At 59.0% G+C, this 20,232-nt stretch overlaps 1 protein-coding gene across 1 annotated transcript in view; it reads right to left on the bottom strand.

The window, feature by feature from the left end:
• Positions 1 to 249: 249 nt before the first annotated feature.
• The window catches only part of ZNF407 (zinc finger protein 407), a 302,977-nt gene continuing 282,994 nt past the window's right edge, over positions 250 to 20,232 (bottom strand). Inside the window, exon 9 of the mRNA XM_037035872.1 lies at positions 250 to 2,599. Within this exon, the coding sequence (XP_036891767.1) occupies positions 1,302 to 2,599 (1,298 nt within the window). The 3' untranslated portion in view covers positions 250 to 1,301. The remainder of the gene's footprint in view (positions 2,600 to 20,232) is intronic.

Below are 20,232 nucleotides of genomic sequence, written 5' to 3'. Positions count from 1 at the left end.
GACGGCCTCCCCTCCTCTCTCCAGTCTGCTCTCCCCCTCCGTTCGCGAGTACTAATCGCAACCCAGTGCGTCACTGTCGCCAGCTCCCGCCTGGGCCTGTGCCCACCGTTCAGGACGCCGCGCTGGGCACACAGGTGTGTGTGCGAAGCCAGCACACCTGCCCGCGGGCAGAAGGGGGAGAATCCACGCCTCAGACACGGCGAGCTCTCCTCAGTTTCCTCGGCTGCCCCTCGGCCGACGGCTGGAAACACACCACCACCGTTCTCTTTTAATGCTGTAATTTTATTTCAAAGAAAAGAGGAACAGAACAAAACAACCTGTGCATAGGAAGGGATTATTTTACAATTTCGGAAAAGAAAGAAGAGCAATTGTGTCACAGACTAACTGTTGGAACGTAAACTTGCAATCCACGGCTGCAGGGGACCTGACTCTGTGTCCCCCGCCCACCACACACGATGCGGGCCCTGGGGGCGGGGCTGCGGGTCCCCCGTGTCACTGGTGCACACCAGCCACTCACCCACATAAATGACAAGTCAATCCTGCAAGATGACACTGACACGAACAAACATGTCATAAAAGCAAAACGTTGACGTGAACAGCATTTTCCAGACTGCACGCTTCACACGTAGGCTTCATTGTAGGAAACGAAGTCGAAATTAGAAGCACTGGGCTGTCTTAGCCAGGGTACGTTTTAATTAAAAATAAACTTCAAGGCTTTTCTTAGCCTTGGGACTCCTCAGTTTCTTTGTAGTGGGATGCAACCAGGGCTTATGGATCCACCTGCTGCCAGGAGGAGCGAACTGCTCGGGAGATGCACGGTGGCGCGCTCTGACCGGGGGGGGGGCCGTGGACGGGGATGGGCCACGCCAGGATGGGACGCCTGCAGCTGCAGTGTCCAACCAAACCTACGGCAAGCACGTGCACGCCACATGCCGGAATGCCAGGGCAGACACGCCTCAAGCCGCACGACACCCTGCGCTTATGTTCCACCAGAGGCACGGTGCTTCGAGAGCTGAATTGGGAAAGCATCTGTGTGTGGTGGGCAAGGGACGCAGAGCAGAAAGTCGGGCCCTCCCAGCACCGGGGACAGACTGCGAACAAAAGACCCAACCCCGGGCAGAGCTGGTGTGCGGGGTGGCCTCATCTGCCCCGGCTGGACCCTGCTGGCTGCCTGTCCCGCCTGCAGCCCTGTGAGCATCCCAAGAGCAGGGTGCACCGGGTGCCCCTCCGAGCTGCCCTGTCGCTGTCCCCCAGGATCCCTGTGCCCAGTGCCCTGGGGTCTCTCACACCCGCCCCGTGCCTCAGGCTTCCTGGAGTTCGTGGCTGTCTCTTTGGCTCTGGAGGACAGTGGCCGCTGGGGTGCCCTCCTGGGTATAAATGACCATGCTGGTCAGCTGCTCAGGCCCCCCGGGTAGCCCGGCCTCGGTGCCGAGCGCGGCCCCGGCCTGCAGCAGCCCCTGCGCGCTGGCCGCTGCCTCGAGCACAGTGTGGGAGTACACGGCCGCCTCTTCCTGTGCGCCTGCAGGCAGCTCCGTCACGATGTAGTGGGTGGCACCCTCGGGGAAGCTGCCCGCGGAACCCCGCACCATGGCCTGCACCAGCTCCTCGGTGACGATGATCTGTGAGACCTCCCCGTGCGGCCCGGCGGCCGCGGCCTCCTGCACCAGCAGCTGCGCCCCGTCCCGCGCCAGCATGTGCACAGCGCCCTCCTCGTTCACGATGACTTGCGTGACACCGTCCTTCCCCAGCGGGGCGGCTGCGTCACACACAGCGAACTGGAGGACGCCCTGCACCACCTTCTTGAAGGCCACCTGGGACCGCTCCTGTGAGGTGCCGAGGGCCGAGGGCCGGACCACCTGGGTCAGCACCTCCAGGGGCTGCGTGGCTGGGCTGTCCTGCACGTCCTGGAACAGGTGGATCTCGGCGGCCTCGGGCTGGACAGGGGGCGACACCTCCTGACCAGGCAGCTGGACTAGCACCTCCTTGTGGCTGCCTCTGCCCAGGTCGCCAGCCCCGGCCCCGCCCTCTGCCCCGCCCAGCTCGGAGACGGCACACAGCAGGGCGTCCAAGGCAGAGGCGGCGTCAGGCTGGGCCCCAGCAGCCTCGCCGAGGCCCAGGAGCTCCTGCTTGCTCACCTGCTGCATCACGGCACTGCCGGGGCTGAGGGGCTCGGCCCCGGGGCCTTCCATCGAGCCCCCGACCACCACCACCTGCGTGGCCTCCTCTGCTACCTGGTCCGGCAGGACCGGCTCAGGGGCCCCGCTGCCCATGTGCGCCCCGCTGGGGCTCGTGGCGATGACCTGCCCATCTTCCGTGATGTGTACCACCCGGGCCACCTGGCCGGCCAGCGCCAGTGTCTGCAGCGTGGCCGCGGCCGTCTCCTCCACGGAGGCGTCCAGGGCGAAGTCCCCATCGTAGCCCTGGATGATGATGACCTGCTGGACCTGCTCGGGCGCTGCCGGCCTCCGGCCACCCCGCAGGGGCCTGTCTGCCACAGGGGCCTCCTCCGCCAGCGCAGCCGCGGTGAACGGGCTGTCGGTCTCCACGAACGTGGCTCCCTGGCCCTTCAGACGGCACTCGTAGGACTTCGACACAATGCCTGTGGGAGACAAGGGCCGGTTAGAGCCAGCAGAACGTGCCCAGGACTCACAGTAAGACCATTCTTCCACCAGGCCCCGTCGGCCTCCACGGAGGCAGGACTGAGCACCCCCGCACCGCGCTCACAGGGTGGCTGCCCGCAGGGAAGCACCTGACAGGTGCTCTGGATCCAGAGCCACCAGAGCAGTGCCAGGCACTGGCTCCCTCCGCACTCCCACGCTGACGCCCTGACACCGGGCTCAGGGCCCTGCCCTGGGAGGGAGTCACCCCCGCCCCACACACTGGCTGTCGTCTCTAACAGACACGTGCCGCCTGGGGAGAAGGGAAGATGGGACGCAGCATGGCTCGGCCAAAGGACGATCCCTTTCCACTGCCCACAGTGAGACCGGGGGGAGGGGGGGGTTGGTGTGTGTGTGTGTGTGTTCGAGGGAAAGCCCCGCCCGTCAGGGAGCACAGCGGAGGGGTCAACGCACCAAGCAGCCGCCGGGTTTGGGGAAAGTTGCCCGCCTGCCCTGGGTGGGCTCCCGGCTCCGGGCCCGGGCTGTCCTCTGGGTGGTGGACCGGACACTGCAGGGCAGAGCCAGACGCAGGGTGAGGCAGGCACACAGCCAGACCACGGCGGGGGGAGGTCCAGTGGGCACGCAGCCTCACGCCCAGTGTCATCTGAGGCGCAGGCTGGTGCTCAGTAACCAAACCGGTTACTGAGTTTCCCTCGATTTTCCCGAAGTTTCCCTGGTTCTCTCGGCACCCCCTCCCTGACTCCACGAGGATGATCTAGGAACGACGTCCACCAGGCCGACATCTCACCGGCAACTGTGCGGCCGAAACAGTCCACTGCACTCCCTCCAAGGCAGGTGGTTTTGTAAAGGGCAAGCTTCTGCACAGAGGGAGGGGCTTAGAATGGTAGATGATTTACTGCTCTCACTCCTAAAATAGGAGCCGCCCCGAAGAAAAGTCTCCCATCACAGCCGGCTCTGCGCACGGGCCGCAGCGGGGCTGCCCGGGGGTTCAGCTCTCGGCCAAGAGGACCCGTCTGGCCCTGACCCTGTGGTCCCAGGCTTGGAGCTGCGCGCCGGGAGTTAGAGATGCGAACTCCTGGCCCACTTCGCACACACTCCTCACACGTTCGCAGTCGGGTCCCGTGGGCTGGGCGGCCGGCCTCCCCTGCTCACTGGCCTGTACGGGGCCGGCAGCAGGGACTCACGGTGAGTAACCCACGTCATTTCAGCTTGTGAAAATGTGGGCTGTGTAAGTAAATCCACTTTTTAAACCCACATTAGTTCCAATTCACATTTCTTCTCTCTCAGCAGACTGTCTCGAGCGTGACTCTTGGGAGGACCACAGAGTCAGACTCTTGGGTCTCGAGAAGACCTGTGCGGCCGATCAGGACACTCCACATCAGTAGCTGGTCCTGCCGGCGCACTTGGGGGCCACTGAGTCCCAGACCAGCAGGGGCTGCGCGGGGCTGGGTGGACGATGGGGGGGGGGACCAGGCCTGCTGTGCCCCTCAGCCAGGCAGAAGCAGACCGCCCCATCTTACAGGTGACTGAGCATCCCAGGGTCCCACTGCAGAGCACACCTGGGGAGCTGCGTGCGCTGCTGGTGGGGCGCAGACTGGTGCAGCCACTGTGGGAAGGAGTGTGGAGGGTCCTGGAAGATGAAAACTGAGTCTGCCTGGTGACCCAGGGGCTCCACCACTGGGAGCAGATCCTAAGAACCCCGAGACACTAACTTGAAATAACGCATGCGCCCCTGTGTCCACTGCCGCGTTACTTTCAATCGCCTGCACGCGGAAGCAGCCCAAGGGACCATCAGTGAATGCGTGGATAAGAACCCTCAGCACACGCACAAAACGGAACACTGCTCGGCCTTAAAAATGACGAAGCCTTGTCATTTACAAATGTGTGGGGGGACCTGGAGCACGTCATGCGAAGTGCAGTGAGCCAGTCAGATGGACACAAGTGCCCTGTGATCTCACTCACACGTGGGACCAAATGAACGGAGTAAACAAAACAGAACCCGACCCTCAGAGAACAGACTGGTGGCCGCCAGAGGGGTGCAGGTGAAACGGTGCGGGGACTGAGAACTGCAGGTGGGCCGTCACGGAGCGGCGCAGGGGACAAAGGCCGCAGCACTGTGGGCGCCGTGTGCAGTGCCAGGTGGGTGCCAGGAGCATCGGGGACAGTCTGTGCAGTACGGGACTGAGTGCTGTGCCGCACCAGAGACTGACACGGAGTGACACTGAGTGCCAACAGCAGCTGAAAACCATGAACCAGAAATGAACGGCTCACCCGACTGGTGACAGATCCTGACTCTGTTTTTTCTCCGTCACTCTCCGAGCACAGAGGAGGACAGCAGGGCCCGGCCCGCTTCCGCCAGCGCACGTCTAAGGCCAGATGCCGGGACGCCCTGAATCTCGGGAACAGGTGAGCGTCCCGGGCACTGTCAGCGCTCACCTGTGTGCTCCGCTACGGCAGCCTCACAAGAACACAGGACCCATGGCTTCTGGGGGTTTCAAGGGCAGCAGGGCCGTGAGACGGGCCAACGCACAGGGACCCACAAAACATGGCTGGGTCCGGGCAGGTGCTCGACCCGAGCCCCACACCTGCCTTCTCAGCTGGGAAAGGGGAAGCCACTGCCGACCCCGTCCGTGCGTGGGGTCGGCCTGCCGGGGGCGTCCGCGTGCCTCACGACGCCTGGCCTGACCACGCGGATTCTGCCTCGTCTGTCCTCCACAGCCCTGGACTTCCTTTATTTCAAGGTCACTTTTGATCTAACTCCGAGTGTGGAAAAAAAGAGGGACCCAGAGGAAAGGGAGGTGGCCTTCACGTCACCCCTCCCCAGTTATCACTCGAGGGTGCACGCTGCCCTCCCATTGAACGCAGGGGGGACGACTGCCACGGGGGGGACACACATGCCATTCTCGCTCGGGACAACTCCGGGGAGGTGCTGCACTGGACAGAGGGCCACCTGCGGCCCAGGTGTGCCCGACCCCTCCCGGCACTGGTGACGAGGCTGCTCTGGACGCTCTCCGCATTTACTGGGATCCAGAGGTGGGCGACACCACTTGTAGACCGTCAGCATGACCGGCACAGGTGAACATGGCTTTGAACACGGGTGTCACCATGGTGTGAGGGAGCGTCACAGTGCTGCCATCACCACTGCGCCGGAGCACGCTTGCTGTCCAGCACAGCTCGTGAACATGAGCACGGCCCACCGTTTGACTCAGCCACTTAGTAACTTCGCAGGTGCTGTCAGCACCGCTTTGAGAGACGGCACCTGTGCGGTGTGACAGCCCGAGTCAGACTCACCCACCGAGGCACCTTCCGTCCTGACGCGTGCGAGTCTGCATGTCATTTACACTAGTGCAAGGCTCTGCTGTGACTTCAGTTCTGGCAGCCGGGGCCCAGGAAGTCACTGGGCACGCCGACTTCCACATCTGAGCTGGTTCCTGTGTGTGCAGACCGGAAGGCTCACCGGCGTGCGTGGCCGACTGGTGTGGTTTCGGCCCACGAGCTCTGCCCCGCGGCACAGCTGTGCACGTCTCAGAGCACGTGGGTCGCACGGCTCAAAGGCGGTGTCGGGCTCTGGGCAGTGACAGCAGCTCGTCAGGCGGGTTGGAGGCAGCCCTTGGGCCCGTCCCCCGCAGGACAGGGTGCGGCTCTGCGCAGGAGGCGTGAGTGTGGGTGAGAGGCAGCCCGAGCCTGCTCGGGCAATTCCGGCACACCGTGCCGCTGTGCCACGCTCCCTTCCGGTGCGCAGAGTGCATGGCGCCCTTGCAGGTCCGTGGAAGTCGGAGGGGTTCTGTGAGGGCGGAGAATGGGCTTTGGGGGAAGTGACTGCTGACGAGGCTGCCTTCTCCCGAAGCTTGCTGGGAAGCTCGGTTCCTTCTTCTGTGTCCTTTCTTGGGGGTCGCTTCCAGGGCCAGAAAACTCAAAGGGTGCTAGACCCCTGCACACCGCCCAGCTGCCAGTGGCTGTGCCCCTGGGAGGCTGCAGGCGGGGCCGGTACCTGCCTGCTTCCGGGTGGGGGTGCTATGCTCTCCTCCCGGTCATCACTCTCCCACAGAATAAATACCTTATGCCTTTGTTAAGCTTACATTTAATTAAAATGTACAGAATTTGTGCAGTAAATGCGAATGAAACAAATAAAACAAGGGCCCCCTCTCTTGAAGGCATACGTTGTGAATGAAAAATGTCATTACAGACTAAAAAATTTTGCAGTAAACAGGGCCTACAGAGAGAAGTTCCCCTGTAATGACACCTATAAAATACACAAATGGCACTTTTAGCACCATCCTGAATATGGCGCTTTCTGCGCTCCGCACACAATCTAAATGGTCTGATCATAGAGCCTAATACTCCACTGGGCTTAGAGAACAATCAATGTTCCATAAAATGATGTATTTATCCAATAGCGGGCTCGGCAGTCCCTGGCAGGTGACATTGCAGGACACGGGCTGGCCTCCGCGCGACGCGCCAGCTGTGAAACTTACTCAGCGCTCGCTCCAACAACTTCATCTCGTCCACGTCAGGTAATTGGCTGGAGCCTTAGCCTGGCTTAAAAGAAACTTGTAATAAAAATTCATAGAATTTTCCGGAGAACGAAAGCCGATGACAACAGAAAGGTCACATTGTGTCTCCACTAAAGGGGGCAAGGGTTGCCAGCAGCTCTGAAACGAGAGCAGATTTCATGCATCGCGTAGCAGGTAAAGACGGCGCCACGGAGATGTGTGTGGCGGAACACGCGTGCCGGGGAGGCGGCTGACGCCCGCCAAGCGCCCACCGGTGCTGCGGCCCTGACTTCCCGTTTCCGAACCGCTCCCCGGACGGCCCTCCGCATCTGCAGAGGGCTCGGCCACGCCTCGGCCACGCGTGCTTCAGGCTGCATGTTTCGGGAGGGCGCCAGGCTCAAAAAAGCTGTCTGGCTGGTCGTCATAATCGGAGCACCCCGAGTGTGACCAGATCTAGGAAGCAACATTCTCCGTGGAGAAGCTGGGGGTGCGCATGCATTGTGATTCTTAAGCCACACTTCATTTTTCTCAGCTTCAATTTTAAGATATAATTTTAACAAGAATGCTAAGATATCATACTTAACACCTATTACAATGAAACAATATTAACAGATTATGTTAATAAATTAGAATCATATTTTAATGTCACAAAAGCTTATAAGTTTCTCAAGTAAAAGCAGGAAAAATGACAAATTAAAATTCAATGAAATATAACCTTCTAGAAATTTCAAAGCCAGAAATAAATTATTCTTACAGCAGTGGCCACCAATAGGTTGACCAGCGGAATCAATAACGAGAACCGCTCTGCAGTGTACTCAGGTTGTGGACAATGGTAATTCTCTGGCACATCGCCCCAAAAAGGCTCCCGGAAACCCTGGGGTGCGGGGGGGGGGTGGACAAGCCTCCCAAGCTCACCCGGCATAGGGAGGGCGCACGCCCCACGCGCAACACTCTGCACGCCAAGCCCCGGGGCTGCGATGGCAACGCGGGTCCCAGACACCTCTCGGCCTTACGTCCCCATGCTGAAACGGCCACCTCACCAGCGTTTCCCCCAAGAACAGAAGTTGGCCAGCAGCTGTCACTGTCCACTTGGACGGTGCCCAGAGCATCCTGGGCAGTGGCTGCGGGAACAGTGCGGGCGGCTGGAGACACAGAGCGGCTGTCCGCTGTTGGGGCAGCCACGCTGGCTTCCCACCGGGCTCTGTCAGTGAGAGGCCCAGGGCTCTGGGTGCAGGGACCAAAACCCATGGTCCTGTGTCCCCCAGCCCCCCCTGGTGGAGTACACGGCCCGCGACAATGCCGACTCCCTTGGGGACAGACTGAGCTGCAGGCCTCCGACTGTACTTTCGGCTGCAGATGCACCATCTGTGATGGGTGTCGGGGAACTATCTCAGTGGGCGGGGCAGCTGGCACCCCGCTGCTGGGCGTGAACAGCATGCACACTCTCACACAGGTGACAGGCTCCCTGCACGGGGAGGGTCTGGCTCAGGTCAGAAATCAATGGGCTGACTGCTGCGTCACCGCTGCGGTGGCTCCAGGTGCCGTGTTGGGCCCGTGTGCTTTCAACTAGGACTCCCTTCCACTGGTCTGCGCAGGACTCAGAAACATTAAAAGCAGCCAGGTTTAAACTGGCTGACTCACTGCGTGCAAACACTGTTAGGATGGGACATACCCCTTGCGAAGGTGATGAAAAAGGATTGAACATGTGACGAAGTAACGGCTTACAGACCCAGAGCCCCACACGGGCCGTAGGTCTGCTCCTGCTGCCCAACGCATGTAGGTGCGCCCTGCCCCGACTCCTGCCAGCCCCACAGCCCAGACGCCCGGCCCGCGGCCTGTCAGCACAGAGCCTTGTGAGCTCACCCTGCTCGACACGCCAAGTCCCGTCTCTGAGAAGGGACAGGATGAGGGGCGCCAAGTGCTGTGGCCAAGGGCGTGTAGGCAGCGCAGAGAGGGGAGCTCAGTCGGGGCGTGACTCTGCACCTGCTGACGGCCGCACGGGCGGCCCGGGGAGCAAAGAGAGCGGTGGTGGTGATGGTGCTGGCGCTGTGCTTCACGGCTGGCACGGCAGGGCCTGGCGTGCTCCACGTGTGTTCTCATGCGTGACCGGCCTGTCGCCAGGCAGCACGCCCACTGCCTGCAAGCCAAGGGGACACGCCCTGGACAGTCACCAGCACGAGAGGGCTTGCCAGCACCGCTCTCTCCCACACTGAGGCGGCTTCGGGCAGACATCAAGACCCAGCGGCTCCCGGTGGCACCCGAAGCTGAGCCACTCTGGCTCCACGGGCTCAGCAACTCACACCACGGCCTCAGCCGGCGTCTCGAGTCTGGGAGCAGCGTGCAAGCACCCAGGCTGGCGAGCATCAGGCCCGGCAAACACCCTGCTCTGGCTCCCTCCAGAACCGCCACCTGGGAAGCCACGCTGGTGCTGGGAACACCCTCCAGCGCCCCTGTGACCCAACATCACCGACAGGGCGGGTGGCATCATGCGCGGGGCCGCACTGTGCAGGGCGGTGTCAGAGCCGCTGTTGCAGGTGTGAGGGAGTTTAGAAGGCTGTGCCCTAGAAAGAGTGAAGCCTGCTGGATGCACAGTTGCTTCGCTGAGGCAGCATGGACGCGGGTCAGCCCCAGCAGTGCGGTCTGGGGAGAGGCCCCGTGGCGGGCAGCCACTGTTCTGACCGGCAGAGGGGCCGTTTGCTGCCCATGAAACGGACGAACGCAGCTCCACGTTTTACTGGGTTTACAACACTCAGTGGTCTGATTACCTTGTGGCCAGAACCCAGTCCGGTGCTCGCTGACCCTGCCGCTGCCACGGCACCTGCAGCTGTGCCCTGGGCTGAGAGCGGCAGGCAGGTGTGGGAACAGGGTGCTGAGAGCCCTGTCCACTCTCAAGGGAGGCGGGAAGAGCCCGCCACCCCTTGGTGAGTGGGGGCCCTGACCCAGAACCGTGTAGTCTGCACAAGATCCTTGTTTCCCGCGACTATTTCCTCCCCATACCCATGTCCAGGACCTGATGTCCCCCACGGCCTCCCACCTGGGCACCGATGCTGAAGAGGGCCACGGGGCCATGTCCTGAGGCTGTGCTCAAGGCCTCTCTGGGAGTCGGGGCGCATCCACGCGGTCGCCGCCACTCTGCCTGGCTCACCAGAGCCCCTGAGGGACAGAGGCCGGGTGGGCTTTGGGGAGCAGGTGCCAGTGGACGACACAGTGCCAAGAAAGGGCCACTGTTGCAGGAAGTGAGAGGCCGCCCAGCCCCACTGGAAGGATCAGAGAGAGAGGAGGTGGGCCCGACACTAGTGACCGCGCCCTTTACGGCATGCCCACCAAATTCAACTGCTGGCCAAGGATGGCCATGGCAGGTCCAGCTTGTGGGAAACTCAGATTTATCCAATGATGTTCCCTGGGGAATAGTGTGCAACTGAGCCTCTGCTTCGTGACTGGGACTTTGAAACTGTGACCTGCATCAGCTCAAATCGCCGTCCAATGACTGAAATTAACCATCAGGAAATACCTCACAATGGGTTACGGGGGCGGGGGAGGGGGCCCTTGGCACCTCCATCTGAACACTGGTTAGAGATAACGTGTAAAACTCAAAACTTCCAAGTATTGATAAAATAGGGAGAAAAGTGAGACCCACGGTGGGACAGTGGTAAATGCAGGACCACACGAGCGGAGTCACAGAAACAGTGTGGAGGGCCACCGTCTCGGGGGCCTGTCCGAGCCCCTGCCACACGGCTGCTATGCGTCACACAGACCCCGCTGTCACTGCACCTGCACCCACGCCTCTGCACGTGGGGAGAGTGACGAGCGCGCCTGGACGCCGGCGGTCCCCATCGACAGACCGCACACTAATAATCACCGCGCTGACGACGCTGCGCGAAGGGCTGGCTGGGCTGAGGGGCCGGCACAGACCAGGGCCCCACAAATACGAGTCCCTGCGCGGCTAGTGCCCAGGGGCGCACGGAGCGGGTTTACCAGGAGAGGGAGCAGGACAGCCCGCAGACGAGCACAGCCCGTAATTAGGGCTCCGCAAAGCCCAAAACACGTTAGTCCTCAATGGCAAGGGCACCTGAACTGTTACCTCAAGATCTGAAGGTGAGCCTGTTTAATTCACTGCTGCTTCCTTTGTTATTAAGAAAACATAATTGTTCCAAATAATTAGCACTGGAGAACATCACCAGCTGACAACAAAATTACAGAAACCTTTATACTCGGCGCCTCTGTGGGCTGCGAGGAGCCGTTTCCGACCCTGACCTGTGAGGCGAGGCACTGCCCGGGGGCCCGGCTCTCCGCCTCGGGTCTCAACCCCGCCTCTACGAGTGTCCCTGGTGGTCAGAGCGGCCGGGGACGTTCACAGCTGCCACGCAAAGGAGCGGCCCCCACGAAGAAACCCTTGATGGCACCTCTCAGGGCCCCCGTGGGGCCGCCATCCCCAGAAACCAGAGCAGCCCCCACTCTTGCCCCGTGATGCCCACGGCGACTTTGTGCCGGGCACTTCTTCCTTCCCACACCGTCTCTGTAATTACAGCACATAGGAATCGACGACCGCGGTTTTATTGGTGCAAAACCGTCGGGTGCGCACCAGCTTGTTCCTCCTGACTTGAAGCTGGCGTTCCGGCAGGCAGAGGGGACAAGGGCGGGGTGCCTCGTGGTTTTGGGGGCACTGAGCCAGATCCCCCGCTCACCAGAAACCGCTGCGTTCGCCTCCCGTGGAGAGAACCGGACACGGTGTTGGGGGGCTCCACCCTGTCTGGGTCCCAGCTTACCGACCACGTGCCACGTGGCAGTGAGAATGTGCTGCAATGATCTGGTGAGTCTGCCGTCAGCAATGCACGTGCAGTTACTTTGGAAGTTCTTCTGTGCGAACACAGCTTGGCTGACGCACCCACAGAGCCTCACGTTCCATCCCACAAGGGATGACTTTGATTACTCTGGTAATTAATGACGCTGGAGAGTAATACGGGTTTTCTGTTAAGATTCGAGTTTGAAGTTAATTAGTCTTCACGTTATGATTTGCTGATTAATTATGGATATTTAGTTATAAAGAGTGATGTTAATTATTAATCTCAAAAAATCATCTAGTGTAATTAACTAAAACTCTGACATCAGTTAAAATCCCCACTGAGGATGGCTCCCAAGTCACCAGTGACCGGGCGACACGGGAGCCCAGCCCTGCCCGGGGCGCTGGCCCCAGGTGCTCGCGGTGTGTGCCCTGTGTGGGGCTCCGTCTGTGGCCGCGAGACCCCAGGAGCCTGGGCCCGAGCACGGCCTGGGTGCTCTGTCGGACGGCGGCTTAGCCTGCGAGCAGTGCTGGCCCTTGGGGTCGACGGGCTTCATTAGCTCCGAGACTCGGAAATGAACTTCAGTGCTGCTGCGGACCTTGGTTTTCGGCAGCAGCAGCCCTCCAAACCGCCGAGACGGCGCCGCGGCACGCACGTTTAGTGTCGCGCCTCCCACAACTCCAAGTCACCTTCGTGGTTACACAATTCTCTCTTCATCCCCCTGCAATCTGTCACCAACACTCTGTTACCCAAAAGCGGGGAGGGTGTGACTAAGAAAAAGGGTGGGGCCAGAAAGCCCTCAGACCCTCGCTGTCCCGGAACCTCGCCATGGCAGAGGCCCTGAGCAGGAATCTCTTTACGGTGTCAGTGGATCATCCTGACAACATTTATCCTCCATTTAGCTACACGAGGCAATACGATGATATTCATTGCTCGGAATGGCTAAATATAGACTGCTCTGGAGCACCGGCACCGCGGTGGGAGGTTTCGCTCTCATTTCCGTCTTCAGACTGACGAGCCGAGGCCCCTAATGAAGGCCTCCTTCCATCTGCACGTCTGTGTGTGCGCGACAGTGTAAATATTTAGCAGCACCGGAGTCAGCTTGTGATTTCGCCCAGATGGACTGATTGACGCCTTTGCTTGACGTTGCCAAAGACAAGCCACGCGGTTACACAAGCAACTCCCCTCTCACTTCCTAAGAAGCAGCGAAAGGGACAAAGGCGGCCACCCCGGAAGAGCAGGGACACCTCTGGGACCAGCTGACAAGTCTGAGGGATAAATAAAATATGGTACTTAAATTATTACCACTTTACTCCCACGAATCACGGGATTAAAGCTTTCACTTCTAAAGTACATATAAATTGCAGGGTTTCTCATGTCTGTGATTTGTGAGAATCTGGGTTAAAATACCAGCTAATCAGTCAGCCCACATTCACCTTGGGGAAAGTACCACCCTCCTTGTCATTTTTGTAAATTGCATGCCTAAGCCCCAATGTTATTTCGAGAAGAAGAGTCACTCATTGTCAATAACGTGCACTGCAGTCTAGTTAAAACAACATTTGTTAGGATTTAGTCGCAAACGCAACCCTCCTCTGAAGTTCGGACAGAGCGCTCAGAGAAATTCCAGGGACAGACGACAAATCCCTCTCCTCATCTGGCTGTGAATGAGGGGGCTCTGGTCCCCCAGGTGTGTCCTCTGGCAAACTGCCGGGATGGACTCCCTTTGGTGAGACACCACGGGCGCCAGGCTCAGCAAGGAGCTGGGTGACCCCCCGCCCCCCCACAGCGTGACTGTATTTTCTGTCTGCGTTGTTCTCTGCCATGGCATCACCATGATGAAGAAGTCGAAGTTGGCAGTGTTTTCCTCCCAGCGGCTGTCAGCCAGGTGCCGAGGTGGAGAAGTGCCTGCTGAAACTCAGAATGGGCCTGGGGCCCCGGCACTGCCCCGGCGCCGCCCCAAGACTGCAGAGGGCAAGACGCCCACGGAGATGCCGTGGGGCCCTCTCACGGCCGCGTCTGCTTTAGGAGAAAAGAGCTGCACGCTATTTTTGGCACTAGCAGAAGCCACCTACTTCTAATGCTGTGGCCTGCCCGTCCCCCCCCCACCCCGCCCAGCCCTGCCGCCTCAGCTTGCTTGCTTTGTCGTCTATTGACTTGCCCCAATCTGTGTGTGACCCCTGCAGTACCCAGGAGGGAGGGCAGGCGGGACATTAACCTTCCTGACACGAACACCTAGGGATCCTGTTCTGGTGTGACACTCTCCCTACCCCAAGGCAGCTCCGCGAACAGAACCTCCGAGTAGGTCGGGAACTGGCACGCGCAGTACGTTCCAGGGGCGGGTGGGAGGTGACGCCCACTGGTGATCAGACAGTGCAGCACGACCCCGGGACGCGCTGTCTGGCTGTGACCTGCAGCGGCTTCGGGCGCAGGGCCGAGCAGTCTTGGACCTTCTTGTTTCTGGAAAGATTATCCCATGCCTGCTGGCTGCCAGAGGAAAATAAATGTCTAAGGTGCCCTATTTGTTGGATGTAATTAGTAATAAATTGGTTATTGATCAGATATGGAAGGCCCAGGTCGAGCGAGATACAGTCTGTTGGCATCTATTCCACTGGCCACGCTGCGCTTCAGTCAATATGGCTAAACCATTATTTGTTTTGATTCCAGATCTGAGGGCCAGAAACACTGGAGTCAAACGATGCAGACGGCAAGAGGCTGCTCCCTTTGCAGCGCCCCCCCCGCCCCCCGCCCTTTATCGGGGCTGCTGGAAGGACCTCCGTGCTCAGGGTGAAGCTGCTGATCTGCTGGACAGGCGGCAACCTCGGGCATCAGAACCAAAGTTGTGAATGAACAGCACTGTCTTCTTTTATGTCACTGAATGTGTCATTGGGATAGGAGTGGGGGTGCAAAGCGTGTGGCCACCCCTCAGCCACAGCGGTGGGACTCGGAGCTGGGCCCCGGGACCCCACTACGAACTACAGGAGAGGCTGAGTTCTGTGGCGCCGCCCAGGGCCGCGGGTGTAGTGTCCGAGTAGTGGCAAGTGGGGAGCCCGCCCCCTACACTGGACATTGCTTCCTCTGATGACATCAAGAGCCTGTGACTGCGCGGAGGCAGCACATGCCTGAGTGCCTCAGCTACAAAGACGATGGTCCTGCAAACAGACAATGCACCGTGTGCATGCTGACCGCCCGCCACCGTGTGACTCTGCCCTGCGGCGACAGACCCCCGAGCCTCCACGCTGCTCCCTCCTCCAGAGTCCTGGGCTCCAGGGGTCCAGGTGCCAAGGTGTGTTGGACAAAGTGATGACTGAATGCACCCAGTTCACACATCTGAAAGTATTTAGGACTAAATGAGTTTGGGGTTTGTAGTCAATGAAATTATATCTCTAAAAATAACTAATATTCTACTTTTAAAAATCCCTAACAATCCAACACAGAGCGAACACTACTGAAGTGACTTCACCACTTCTAACACACGGTAGAGATCGAGGAGGACATCGGCACGCTCCTTGAGAAACAGCAGCCGAGTGCTCCTAGAGTGCGCCTAACCTGTGACTGGGTGTGCGCCGGCTCCCGCGCACAGCCCCGGCCCACGCCAGGACACGCCCCGTCCTGTCCAAGTCGGTCGACCCAAACTCGGAGGACCGGGAGGACTACCGAAAACAGGACTTGACTAGTCATCAGTGCTCTTGCCACCTTATCACACTGGATAAATACGAAGAAGATACAAAAAATACTGTTTCACCATAAATACTAATCGTCGAGCTGAACGTGATCAGTCCTAGGAGGCTCAGGGAAAGGAGAAGGGACACAGGCACAGTTTTTTGTCACTCTGCTTCTTTACAGAGGATGTAGCCTGTGGGAAGCCGGTGACGGAAATTCTGGAGACAGAAAACTCTCTCCTTCTGAAGCCAGTTCCGGGGAATCCAACTGGGTCTCCGGCTGCAATGCCGGGTGATTAGCTATGGTGATTAGCGNAAATACTGTTTCACCATAAATACTAATCGTCGAGCTGAACGTGATCAGTCCTAGGAGGCTCAGGGAAAGGAGAAGGGACACAGGCACAGTTTTTTGTCACTCTGCTTCTTTACAGAGGATGTAGCCTGTGGGAAGCCGGTGACGGAAATTCTGGAGACAGAAAACTCTCTCCTTCTGAAGCCAGTTCCGGGGAATCCAACTGGGTCTCGGCTGCAATGCCGGGTGATTAGCTATGGTGATTAGCGCCATTTGTCCGAATCGTTACTGTTCACCTTGGTTCGGCAAACCCTGCGAAGATGGCGTGGGAAGAGATGACCACCCGATCCTTCCCTGTGCTGGCCTCTTTTCACCTGCCGCCTCTCCTCCGTCAGTGCCATCTCTCCAAACCTCTCCGAATCCCCAAAAAGGATGGGGGTCTATTTGTTTTCCACTGGGTTACTGCTCTGTCTGTTCCTGTGTGCACTGGTGGGCACACGTTCAATTCACTCGTGACAGAAGAGCAAGGACGTAGTGAATTTGCTGCCCAGGAGAAAATGAAAACGAAGCCACCGGGAATACAGTGAGCCTGGAGCCTGGCTCGTGGGGAACCCTGAGCGCACCAGCCACCCGGGGCCACTCTGCCGCTCGCACGGGTCCTGGACAGGCCGCCAGCGTGGGAGTGTGTGCGAGGCTTAAAGTGACTGTGTGCACCTCGCAGGTGGGGACATCCACGTCAGAGAAGGTTTTGAGTGAAGACTCTGAAGGTACGACACAGTAAGATGGCCACCTTAGAACAAGACGGAGGCATGGTGACCCCGTGCGGCTCTGGAGAAGCAGCCCAGAGAGGTGCAGCCGGCCACCCACGGAGCCCCACCCGTGGGGCTCCCTCCTGCCTGTTCTGGGAGACAGGAGGCCGGTCCGCAGCTCGCACACATGGTGGTGTGTGCCAGGTGACCGGCCCCTGGGGCCGCCGAACTAGGCTCTGCTTCCTTCCTGGCTTCCCCGACGGGGAGACGCACGCGTCCTCAGCTGCACAAGCAGGGCCCGTCTGGGGAATTTCAGTGACGGGAACAGCACTATGGAGCTTGCTCACAGGTCACTCTTCTTCGCCAAGGGTGACGTTTTGTGGGACAGGCTGATAAGGACGTGCCCAGTGCGGCTAACACTGAAGAATGTCGCCAAGCCCCCACCCCCTCGCTCTGGTTCAGGTCGTAACTGGCACTCGGCACAAAATGACTCCGAAACCCCATCACCGACACAGGCCCTGGAACATCACCTTGCGCACAGCTTTACTTGGGAGAATGTTCTACGTTCCTGCCAGAAGCAGAGAAGTTACCGCTTGAAAATCACTGGCTAATCTACCCTGTGCTAAGATGAATTTTTAATGAAAGTTTAATGAATGATAAATACTCGTTTCTTGATAAATGTTTAATTATGCCAATAATTACCAACTGCTGAAAACTACTGTCGTGTTAATAATGGCATTTTAGTACACAAGCAGTTTCATGACTCATGGTGCCGTTAAAGATCAGAACTCCATCTGTCTAATGCAAACCAGCAAAACAAAAGTCTAATTAATATTTTGATCAATTTTCTCCACACTCTAAAGACTAGCAATACTCTTTGAAAAAAATTTTATGTTTTCTCTTTTATGAAAAATAGGTAAAGAAGAAAATGTGCAGAACCATTTTATGATTAGTTTATGCAAAAGTCAGTTCAAGAGTAAAAAACAGACAAGTTTGGAATCCACTGCCATTATTAACTGGCTGCATTACTAAATATAATGACTGTTTTCACATTACTTAAAGCGATCTTTAAGAAGGATAAGCATTAGACTGTTTAACAGCACAGAAAAGTGAACTTCCTTTACAAAGGGGTCCCACCTGGCCCCCAACAGGTGAAGGGCGAGATCGGTGATGGGCTGTTGTGGCAGCTGCGTGGGGCCCGTGGGTGCGGGTCCTGACAGGTGAGGGAGGGGACGACAGCTGCCAGGTCAGCAAACCCACGATTCTAGGGGCCAGACAGACCTGGAGTTGACGAGTGTTTATTAACGGCGGCAAACTGCTGAAGAGAAACCACTGTGGCTTTGTGGGCGTGGGTGCACTGCCGTCCCCACCGGGCGTGGGGTTGAAGGTCGTGGGGACAGGCAAGAGGACAGAGGACCTGGGGCCGCTGGGAGGTGCTGTCTGCTTCCCCAGGGCGAGCGGCACGGCCCGGCTGGGCTCCCCCAGCAGCTCTGCTGGCACTGCCTGCCGCCTCCGGTCCCCCGTCACAGGGCGTGCTCTCAAGGGGCCACTTCCAGGTGCATTTCCTGCGTGGGGCCTGTATCTCCTCACAGCTTGCACCGCGCCTCGTACGCACCCTGGCCGTGTGCCCCGGCAAGTGTGCAGAGAAGAGAGCACGCCCAGGTAAGTGCAACTGAAGCACTTCCCTGGGGACCCTCCCCGGCTGCAGGGGTGAGGGCGATGGGGCACACACTGCAAATGCCAGGCTGAGGATCCCTACCTCCGATGACTGGCATCTGCAGAGCCGCTGGGTCGTCAGATGGTCCCCAGCTCCAGTGCAGATGGAGGGGCTCTGCAAGGGCCTTGGTGTGACCTGCAGTGCGGAGTGAGGGGATACGGCACTCGCCGTCCTTCTGAGCACGATGCGTGATAATGACAGGCGGCCTCCCCACCAACAGTGAGTCTCATGTAGGGCGTGGAGGGCTGTGGCTGCCACGAATACATCTGATCACGTTTATGGGTAAAATATTTAAATGTCCAACCTCAACATTCAAACTCCAGGCACACCATCGCGCTGGTGTGGCCACGCTCAGACCCCTTTGCTTTCGACAGCCTGCAACCAGCCCCCTGCAGGCCATGTGCTCTCACAGGCACCGTTCCTCCCAGAGCAGTTCTCCGTGACACGGAATGACATGTGTGTCCTTAGAAACGCTTCCCGTGCCCACTGGTGCCATTAGCTCACACTCACAGGGAGGTTCCTGACGGGCTTCAGCGTCACCCCCCCCCCCCCCCCCCCCCCCGGCCTGGACGGTCTCTGTCCAAACTCCCCACTCCCATTCGCAGCACGTTGCTCTGAGGCTGACATGGCCCCTTGTTCCTGCAACTGCAGCTCTGTGTCCGCATTCGCAGTGTCCGCTCACTGCATCCACACATCTCGACAACAGTCCACACAAAAATGTGTTGGGCCACAGAAATGGCAGTCAACCACAGGCTGAAACAAGCAAACTGGCGCTGAAACAAAGGTGCGGAATGGAGACAGGCGGACAGGCAGACACGCTCGCGTCCCCCCGCACTGCCCGAGTCACAGAGGCAACCACACAGCAGTCCCTCCTCGACACGGAGCACCCCCTCCTGGAGTGCCAGTTCCCTCTCTCCCTCACTACCGTCTTCCCAAAGCAGAGCAAGTTCAGTACCCCTCGCTCTCCATCGCCCGCCAGCTGCCTGCCCAAGGCCTTCTGATCCCTGCGGCATTGATCGTGACCTTGTGCAGTTAAGTTACCCTTGTTCAGACCTAGGATGCAGGCTCCAGGAGGGCACGGACACGGTGCGGGGGGCCCGCTGTCACCTTGGGCCGTGCACAGTCCCCACCAAAGCACCATCACCCGAGACAGGAGGATGCTTCTGTCACCAGACGTGACCACGCTCAAAACACGACTGAAGGTATGCATGTGCCAGTCACGGAGACTTGCGACCACCCCTGTCCCCTGGGAGACACAGCAACGTTCCCCACCCCGAACTGCATCATCACAAATGGGTCTGCAGGGCCTCATGTCCCTCCCTGAAAGACCTCAGGTCAATGTGTCATAGGAGCCAGCTGTCCCGGTCTGGCAGAGGGGCCGACTGCTCCCATGGCCAGTGTTACTGGTTACGGACATGGTGAACCATGGTCTTTCCTGATGTGGCACCTCGTCCTTTACTGACGGGGGACACTCAGACAGTGAACGATGGCTTGGGAGGCGGAGTTCAGTCCCTGGGATGCTGATGGCTGGCACGGGCTCATCAGCATCTCCACAGGCTTCGCCCAAGGGCAGGAGTAGGGCGGGCGCCGAGTGCGAACATCAGCGAGGCTGAAGGGGTGTAGGTGAGGACTTTCAGCCCCTGCTGTGTGTCATCAGACTGAGCCCTCACTGTTCCTCCCTGCACAGGATGTCGTCACACATTCCGTCTGCCCTCGCGGCCCGTCGGCTCCCGCCCTAGCTGTGTGCGGGGGATGCTCTAGAGAGAGTCGTGCCATTTGTGGAGAGTGTTAACATGCCTGCCCTGTGCTACCTGTCAGGACCTGAAGCCCACAGCCCCTCCTACCACGTGGGCAGCCACACTGCGTGGGCCGGCACGGCCGGGAAGGGGCACTGGAAGGGCTCCCGCACTCTCTACGGCCTCA

The sequence above is a fragment of the Sturnira hondurensis genome, unplaced genomic scaffold (assembly GCF_014824575.4).
Source record: "Sturnira hondurensis isolate 20B ecotype Veracruz unplaced genomic scaffold, ASM1482457v3 Scaffold0001872, whole genome shotgun sequence".
Classification (NCBI taxonomy): Eukaryota; Metazoa; Chordata; class Mammalia; order Chiroptera; family Phyllostomidae; genus Sturnira; species Sturnira hondurensis.
This window is presented reverse-complemented; position numbering and strand designations above follow the sequence as displayed.